This window comes from Nyctereutes procyonoides, unplaced genomic scaffold (assembly GCF_905146905.1).
Source record: "Nyctereutes procyonoides isolate TBG_1078 unplaced genomic scaffold, NYPRO_anot_genome, whole genome shotgun sequence".
Lineage (NCBI taxonomy): Eukaryota > Metazoa > Chordata > Mammalia > Carnivora > Canidae > Nyctereutes > Nyctereutes procyonoides.
The window spans coordinates 48,147,047-48,155,983 of record NW_026575125.1 but is presented as its reverse complement, the minus strand read 5'-3'; the positions used below and the strand labels follow the sequence as shown (position 1 = coordinate 48,155,983).

Below are 8,937 nucleotides of genomic sequence, written 5' to 3'. Positions count from 1 at the left end.
TTGAACAACCGTTGGAGGGAATTGAAGAAGGCACCCAGGATCCTACAGTGTTATCATGAGAGTCTGCTACTTTTGCAATTTTCCAGCGAGATCGGAGCTCCTATGGAGTGGGATGTTTAGTAGGTCCCATCTATTGCCAATAGGCAACAGGGCAAAGGAGTGGCCTTAAGGGGGTCAATTAGATTGGGGCCTAGAGAGTGGGTAGGGTGACCTTTAGAGTTGTAAAGTGGGTATCATGTGGTCAGGGCAACACTTTAGGCTTGCATGTGCAAGTGGCAAGGAGGCTGAAGAGGGTCTAAATGAGTCTCTCATCTGAGCCTGCCTCTGACTGGCCCCTGTATTCAACCTTGAAGAGGACAGTGTACATTCCTGAGGTCTCAGGGCAGTGAGGCTGGGTACTCAGGCTTCTGGAGAGATAAGGGCAGTGGCAGTGGCAGTGGCAGGAGGAATTCGGTGAGCAGCCCCCTCTGTGCCTCCCCCCTTCCTCCCACACTGTCCAGCTTCCTCCCAACTATCTACCCACAGCCCCACCATGGGCCTCAGAATTACTCAAAGTAATGCCAGACCACGCTACATACCTTTAGACCTCAAGGAAGAACACCTCCAGCTGGCCCATTACTTTTTAAGTAACTTTTATTTTTATTTACAACAGAATTGGTGGCTTTCTTCCTCCATCTTTAGTGGCAGTCAGCATCAGCAGCCAGATGGAAAGTCCGCAGTGAAGTCAAACTCATTCTGTCCCAGCCACAGCTCCGGAAGCTCATTGGCTCGGTCCAGTCCCAGTTCCACTACCAGGGACATCAGCACCTCTTCATCCACTGGGTCAGAGTCAATGATAGCAGGGCTCTGGGCACCAGTAGAAGGAGAGAGTGACCCCGCCCCTCCCACCTGAGCCCCAAAGCCCCAGTTTTGTAGGGGCCCTGCCTCCCCAGCTTGTCCCGGAGTGACGACAGCCATCCCATGATACTGGCTATTAAGTTTCTGCAGCTGCATACTGGCCAGCAGATGAGGGGCAGGGTGCAGGTTGAAGGGTGGGGGTTTAGTGGGAGGGGTGGCAGTAGGAGAGCTTATTGGAGATGGAGATCCCGAGGAACTAGTGGGAGCCCCACTGGCCTTGGTTCCGTTTGTGGCTACCCCGGGGTAGTGAAGGATGGCCACTGCTTTGCGATCTTTCATACCCATATTAGAGTAGGCCAAAGAGCTCATCTCTTGGTTGGCATCCTACAAGAAAGAGAAAAGGCATAGCTTTGTACCCCTGGCCCTGGTTTGTCCATCACCAGCCTCATCAGGCTCAGTGAGCCACTACACGCACTTCATTAGGGGGCTAGTGGTGAGGACAGAGCATGAAGGCCCCCCTGGAAAGTTAGGCTCCCAGCTTGAGTATCCTCTTGCTACCATGGTTCCAAGCACTGAGCTCAGATCCAAGTGCTCCGTGCTGGGCACTCGCCATCCTAAGTGGGTTGGTTGCTTTCATCTCTCTCTCCCTGACCCTTCCTTCATGTCACCATTCAGAAAAGGGCATCTCCTGGGCTTTCTTCTCAGCCTTCACAGCCATCTCATTAAAGGAGTGGCCCTGTGCCAGCTTGGGTTCTCTGTTCCCTTCTGTGCCATCTTTCAACACCCTGGTGCATTTGATTTGACCACATTTAGGCAGAATCTATTCTCATTCTTCCCAGAGAGAGTTCTGCTGTCTCTTTTCTGCTAAAGGATGCTAGATACTAGATAGGTACAGGAGGGCCTATCACAAGGCCCAGACCAGGCCACCTTTCCATGCCTGGGTATCTCCATCTGCAAGATGGCGGAAGTTACCTCCTTCGCAGGTGAGGTGCCACCCTTGACATCAAGTGCAGGCCTTGACATAGTTGGCATTTCAGAGCGTTGGCAGAGGTTGGATAAATTGGTGGGAGATGGTGCTGTCAGCTGGAGCTTTTGTGCTGTATGTGAGGGAAACGAGGTAATAAGGACAAAGGCTTTGTTGACTGAGAAAGCACTAGCAAAGCCCTGAGCAGGGCAACTCCACACAGCTCCAAGGCAAGGATGGTAACAGGTTTAGACCCAAGACCAGACACCACCTGAGCAGAGGGAGGAGATCAAGCTAGAACATTTGCCCGAGGCAGCAAAGGTGCTTGATTTTGCCAGGAGCCACACCCCCCCCCCCCAGCAGCAAGTTTCTCATATCACACCAAGAGGGGACACACGTGACTGTTTCCTCATGCAAGTGACTTCAGAGACCTCAAGTATGTGTGTGAGATGTGCTGTTTCTGATTCTGAGGGCAGGGATGTCCCCGAGCGAGTAGCACACTTTCTCAATGGGCCACCAGCAGGCACCCAGATTGGAGACCTGGGGGCCTCCCCTGGGATTGGGAGAAAGTAGGAAGGACCAATGGCAAGGAAGACCTGGGAAGCTCTGGATGCTTCTACTCAGGGAAGGAATGAGTCCCCAGAGCTAATGCTGTGGGGCTCCAGAGCCCTGCCTCAGGCATGGATGTGAGAGAAGTCTGGCCGATCAGGGTAGTCTGGAGGCACTAAGGCAGCCAGAGAGCAGCTAGCAGTGTCTCAATTTCCTCCACGCCTCCCAGACAACCCGGGCAGCACTGGACTTTCCCACGATATCGGCTCTGAGCCCAGCCACACCATCTGTAGTGACAGGTGGGCATGATTCTTCCTGGGGGGGAACCAAGGCACGGAGCTCCAATGGCTTTCCCATCAGTTGTTGTGGTTCTGGGAGCAGGATCTAGTACTCCTCTAGCCATAAATGTCACCTGGCCACTGGCCAAGTCATCACACCTGGAATGATTCAAACCATTCCTGAAGAAATGATCCCTAGCCCAAGTGCCAGAGAATAAAGGGATGAGGAGGAAAAGGAATGCCCCCAAGCCGGAAAACTAAAAATCTCTGAAAAAGCTCAACCTATTTTCCTAGAAGCTTGTTTTTTTCTTTTAAGCCCCCTATATTCTAGCCTTCATGATGAGTTGAAGATGTAGCATTGCATATTTAGAAATACCTCTTAGCCCAAAGATTCTTCAGGACCTTAAAAAGGATCTCTAATCTGTCCAGTAAGGTTTGAATTCTCCATGCCTCCCTCTTCCTAGTGGTCATTAGAAATCTGTTCAGACCCTTCTAGAAAGTCATTGCTTATTAACTCTATTATCGCCATTTATAGGGGAAGGAGGCAAGAAAAACAGAAAGGAAGAAGGGGATGGGGAGAAAACAGGAGAAAATCAGTTTCTGTGTTTGCCACTGCTGCTTGATTGGAGAGCCCTTGTCTTCTCTGAGGCAACCAGAGACTATTTCAAGCCAGTGATCATTAGACAAGGAGTCTAATCCATGTCATCTTTAGGAGCTCAGCACCTTTGGTATCAAGGATTCTCATGTTCAAAGAAAAATATCTGGGGTGGGGAGAGCTTGACCATCTCCCCCCTCTTCCTATTCAGCCTCCCTTGCTTCTGCCCTAGGACCCAAATGTGCAAAAGAAAAAACACCAGCATGAACAACAATAACAAAAAGAAACAGAGGAGAGGAAAAAGAAGTACAAAAAAAAGGGGGGGGAGAACAAGAAAAAAGTATCTCTGTTCTGATATCAGTTCCTGGGGAAGACCATTTTACCCTGTCTCCCCTTTCAGGCTGGGAGCTCCCCATAGGCGGGACCCTGTTTGCATTCCAATCTGAGGCCTCCCATCATCCCCACCTCTTCACCCGCCCTGACCCCTGGCCTGGGTCTGGGCTCTGTGGGCGCTCAGTAAGTGTCAGTAAATCCGTCTGAAGAGGCAATAGCATTTCGATCGGAATCCCCTGCACCCTCCGCCCCCCCACCCCCCGTCCCTGCTTCCCCGAGTCTCTGTCCCCACTCTGCCGCCCATCCCATTCGAAGGCAAAGCTTAGGAGCGTGGAAACGTCCCGGCCGGCTATCCAAGCTTTGAGCTGACCACTGTGCAACCGCTGCGAGAGGCGGCTGAACAACCCGGAGCAACAAGTGCCTCCGCGCCCGCTGGTGCCTCGTGGGCCCCAGCTACCAGTTCCCGGTCCCGCAGCCCTCCCTTCTCTACAGATCTTCACCTGGGCTGGCAGCCCCCTCCCTCCAAGATGGGGGTGGGGAGGGAAGAGGAAGAAGAGCGAAGGGAGAGGCAGGTAGGGGGGCCGCGTCTTTGACCTGTTGGGGGACCAAAAGTTAAAATGGCACCAACCGGATGGCTCCATCTCGATTGCTATTTTCTCACTCAGAAGGAGAAATTTAAAAATCCAAACAGTACTGCGGCTTGGCTTGGACGCGCTCTAACCAGACCAGTCAGTTTCGCCACCTGAAAACTAAAGGCCCATTGTTTGTGGACAGCTCGGCTGCCCTCCTTGCCGCATCCCAGGTGGATCTGCGGGAGTTGGGGGCAGCTGGGAGCATCCCTGCACGGTGGGCGAGAGCATCCAGGCCACCGGGGCCCTGAGCGTTCGCTCCCGCAAGTACTGTTATCAGGAACCGATCGTAGAGATTGGATGCGCAGGCGGAGAGGGACACTGGGTCTCGGCCTCTGCAGCGAGTTTGGGGCCCCGTGGTCTTTCCGCGCGCGGGGGTGCTCTCAGCGCCGGCGGCGGCCACTCCCGCACCTCACCAACACTTACTGAGCCTCCGCTGAGTTATCCGTTGCGGCCGCAGGCTGAGCCTATCCCCTAGCCAAAGTGCCTGTAGTCAGTGCTAGAAGCCCGCTACGTGAAGAGTGAGACAGGCTCGGAGAGGTTCGGTAACTTGCCCAACGTCACAGCGCTAGAAAGTGGCGGAGTCGGGATTCGCAGCCAGGTCTGTCTGACTCCAAGTCCAGCGAGGCAGAGACAGTGCGCGGCCCGGCCCCGCGGCCCTCATTTATAGGGAGAGGGGTGTGTGCGTGAGTGTGCGTGGGTGTGCGGGCGGGCGTGGGGGGGGGAGTAAAGGTCGGCTGGGCAGAAGAGGCAAGTTGCCCAAATTCGCTAACTTCCATCCCGCAATTCGCTGAACTCGGCCCCCAAAGCCCCTCTCATCTCCAGTCCGCGAAGGAAACCTGAGCTTCGTGCAGCCCCGGAGCCCAAGCGTCCAGATGCGGTCCGGGCGATTAGCAAAGTCGGTAGAAGCCAAGCTGGAGAAAGCGCGGGCACGGGGAGAAAAGGTGCTGCGGTCTCCCCGGGAGAAGCCGGTGTCTGGTCCCGCTGGCCGGCAGGCAGGCGCGCTGGCGAGCGAACTGGCTAGCTGGCGGGCGGGCTGCGGCCCCTCTGCCCCCAGCAGAACAGCTTTCAAACAGAAAACAAGTCCCCCAGAAACCCCTCCGGCCCGCCCGCCCGCCGCCCGCTCCCCACACCCGCTCGTCTGGAGTCCCTGGCCCCGCCGACCAACCCAGCGCCCTGCCCGATGGCCTGGCTTACCTCTGCGAAGCCGCCTGCCCTGGAGAGAGGGAAGCGTGGAGCCGGGTGAGCCGCGGGCGAAGCAGCGGAGCCCCCAGCCCCTGGCACGCACGCCGCCACCACCGCCGCGAGCCGGTCGCGCTCAGTGCCACCCGACCCCAGAGCGCCTGGGTAAAGCCCGCACCGCCGCTCCGCGCCGCCGCCGCACCGCGCAGTGCCGCACCAAGCAGCCCCGGCCCGCGCCCGTGCCCGCCCGCCCGCCCGCAGCTTCGGCGCCTGACTCCGGGGCGGTGGCGGTGGCGGTGGCTGCCGCCGCGCTCCCTTCCCGGCGCCAGGGTACCCGGTTCTCAAGCCCCCATTGCCGCCCGGAGAGCCTTGACGCACACGCACACGGCAGCAGGCTGGACTCGGCTAGGAATCCCAGGAAGGACAGACCCTTCCCCCCCTCCCCTTTTTCCCCTCTCCCCCCATTTTCCACGTCTTTATAACCGGCTTAGGGCATTATTAGCACATGTCCTGGCTCGTGGGCGAGTTGGTGGCAAAATCTGAACTGGATACTCACCGAGGGCCAGAGCGGGTGCTATGCCTTCCTGAGCCCTCTTCCTCCTCTCCGGGAACGACTCCTCGCAGGCGGGCTGCGGGCGGGCAGCCGGGCGGAGCGAGCCTCCTCTCCGCAGCTCAGCGGTGCCCCTTCTGCAGCTGTGCCGCTGGGAACATTTTATAGCGCTGCTGGCGTGTGTGGCCCTTTAAAGGCGCTCAAGCTGGTGCAGTCACCGCGGATCGTGTGAAAGCGAAGGGCCGGCTGGGGAACGGAGTCCGAGCGGCCCCGCGGGTCCGGCAGCGCCGGAGACCATCCGTGGTTCCCGGGGTGGAGCTGGCGGGCCCAGGCCGTGGGCACCCTGCGCCTTGAGCCCCAAGCCGACGCCTGCGCTCCTAAAGCTGTGGGGGGCCGGTGCCCGGGACCTGGTCTCTCCCCACCGCCCTGCATGGACTTGCCCAATAAATTCCACTTAGCAATTTCGCTGAAGCGAGGGAGAGCTGTTAGTGTCTATTTTCTGACCTAAATCTAGTGAGGTGGCCCGAGCGGGCTTCAGGGGGTTGCGGGGTGGGGGGTGGGGGTAGAGCTCTGGGCTCAGGGAATGGCCCGGGGAAGGGGGCGCACTCGGGACGGGGCGGGTGCCGGCGGGGCATGACTGGAGTTTTCTGCGGGGCTTTCTTGGACCCCTTTTGCCCCCTTTGGGCCGCACCATCTTGTGGAAGGGCTGAGGCTGGGAGTCCCTTTCCCCTTGAAGTCCCCAGATTCCGGGCAGAGCCTCATGGAGGGCCTATCCAGCAGCGGCGGCTTCCCTCGTAGGCTTGAGCAGGGGTTGGGGTCGAGGGATTCTCTCCTGTGGTCATCCCAGGCGGAAGGGGGCTGGCGGGATGCGACGCGGTGATATGCTGCCCACCCAGACCGTGGGGCCAGGTGCGGCTTAGGAGGCACGCGGAAAAGCCAAGAACTAGCAGCCGGGTCCGAAGAGCTTGCTCTGGAGTTCGAGGGGATTCCTTCTGAATTTCCATGATGCCAGGTTATGTTATTACGATTATATACCCATTCCCATCTAGCAGGTATAACATTTTGCATCTGGAGCATATATTTCTCAGGTTGGGATACTGTCTTACAGGGTTTCCTCTCCTTCATCTCAGTTCCTGTTCCTTGAGGCCAACAAGTTCCCATCTCACCTCCTACAGGAAGGACAACAGGATTATTTCTGTACCAAGCTCCATTTTTGGCCCCTTTAAGCAACTACTTATTTTACACGGTTTATAAAACATGCTCTTTTCAAAAAGTCCTGATGTTAAGAAAAAAAAAAAAAAAAGAGGTGAGGGAATGTCCTGAAGTCATTTTCACTATGTATGCGTTTTGTCTTCTTAATTGGATTCGAAGACCTAAAGGTCTTTTCTTTTTTCTTCTTTCATTTTTTTCTTTCTTCCTTACTTCCTCGCTCCCCCCACCCCCTTTTCCCTAAGCGCCCTGAATTTGCTCTTTGAACAAAGTTCTGTTTGCTGACGGACTAACCGGTTTACTGACATAAAGATGGGGAGCCAAGGGGGGCGGACAGATGGAGGCCTTTCCTTAACACCTGGAGGACGCTCAGGACGTGCTCCAGTCGCCAGCTAAAACCCTTCCCCAGCCCCAGAAGCTGCTTTGCGCGGGCCTCATTCCTTCCCCTCACCTCGCCTCAACACAAACCCCAGAAACAACTCTCCCCCCACACACACACCCCATTTCTCACTTTGCCCAGAGATCGTGAGCAGTGCCCAGTTTGCCTCTGATAAAAGGCGGGATCAGTCGGGACCCTAAAACCCTACAGAGTTTGCCTGTGAAATACACCCTCAAGCCATCTTGGTGTTTGTGTGAAGTGAGCGAACCTGGGCTTTCTGATTGTGTGTTGCTAATTTGGACCTCCGACCTGTCCTCCCCTTCCGCCCCCTCTAGGCAGCGGGTCTGGAAACGGCGGCAGAGGCTCGGCTGCCGGCTCCGGATCCGGGAGGTGTCGGATCCGCCCTCCATCTATTGGATGGCTCCCAGACCAATTGTTAGAAAGAGGCATATGTTCATCTCGGCTTCTGGAGTGTCTCCGGAGCAGTTGCTCAACAGCCAGCCCCCTCCCCCATCCGGACCATTGAAGGGCAGAAAAAGGAGCGCCCTCCGCCACAATTCTCTGTGCCCACGTGCGGAGAGGGTCTCCCGCTGGTGATTTCCTGTCATCTCCGCTGTCCATCTCCCGGGGGGGGGGCAGGAAAGGGGGGGGCTTCAAGCACTCAGTTGTGGAGCACAAAAGCCACCCCTCTCCTTTTAGGGGAGATGGGAGAGGAGTTGCTGATGCAGGGAGAGAGCAAAGGAGACATTTGAATCTAGCTGCACATTTGCTCCGGATCACAGACTTCCCAGTCGTCTCCAGCCTAGCTCAGAGCTCTCTGCTGAACTCTTATCTCCAACTTGGCAACAAGATTGGGAGCTCAGGAAGCAAGGAGAGGACAAGGATGGTTACCCCGCAAGAATCTTCTGTGTGCCAGCATTGGGCCTAGCATGTTCCCATCCATCATCTAATTTAATTCCCACGACAGTCCTTCGAGGTAGGGTTTACCAAAGGTGAAACGGCCTGGGAGGAGAAGGTGGCTGTCTAGACTGGTGGTCAAGAGTACACGTTCAGAGGGGTCAGTCTGCTTGGGTTTTTATTCCTACACTGCCATTTACTAGCTGTGTGATATCAGGCCAAGTGGCTTCATCCTTTGGGCCTTGGCTTTCTGGTCTGTTAAATGGGGATGATAATGATAGCAACTCTGTGGGTTTGTTGCAAGGATCCAGGGAAAAGCTTAGCCCGGTTGGTGCCTGCTGTGTAGTGAGCAGTCAACAAATACTGTTATTGTGCCTTGTGATTCTTTTCTTTTTTTAAATTATTTTTTTTAATTGGAGTTCAATTTGCCAACATATAGCATAACACCCAGTGCTCATCCCGCCAAGTGATTCTTTTCCTTTTGCCTCAAAGCCCTGTCTCAGCTCCTACACTTCAAGTTCAATAATACTGACTA

At 55.8% G+C, this 8,937-nt stretch overlaps 1 protein-coding gene across 9 annotated transcripts; it reads right to left on the bottom strand.

The window, feature by feature from the left end:
* Positions 1 to 664: 664 nt before the first annotated feature.
* Positions 665 to 6,044, bottom strand: CITED1 (Cbp/p300 interacting transactivator with Glu/Asp rich carboxy-terminal domain 1). Of its 9 annotated transcripts, XM_055338319.1 has the most exons (5): positions 5,383 to 5,401; positions 4,612 to 5,189; positions 4,185 to 4,305; positions 1,810 to 1,934; positions 665 to 1,221 (listed from the first exon to the last, which is right to left on the bottom strand). In XM_055338319.1, the coding sequence occupies exons 3-5, from the start codon at positions 4,195 to 4,197 to the stop codon at positions 694 to 696; spliced, it is 666 nt and encodes a 221-aa protein (XP_055194294.1). In that variant the 5' UTR covers positions 4,198 to 4,305; positions 4,612 to 5,189; positions 5,383 to 5,401; the 3' UTR covers positions 665 to 693. The 9 variants fall into 9 exon arrangements, with proteins under 9 accessions (XP_055194294.1, XP_055194299.1, XP_055194300.1 ...); XM_055338324.1 differs by lacking the exons at positions 4,185 to 4,305; positions 4,612 to 5,189 and adding an exon at positions 5,924 to 6,044; XM_055338325.1 differs by lacking the exons at positions 4,185 to 4,305; positions 4,612 to 5,189 and adding an exon at positions 5,746 to 5,767.
* Positions 6,045 to 8,937: the final 2,893 nt, after the last annotated feature.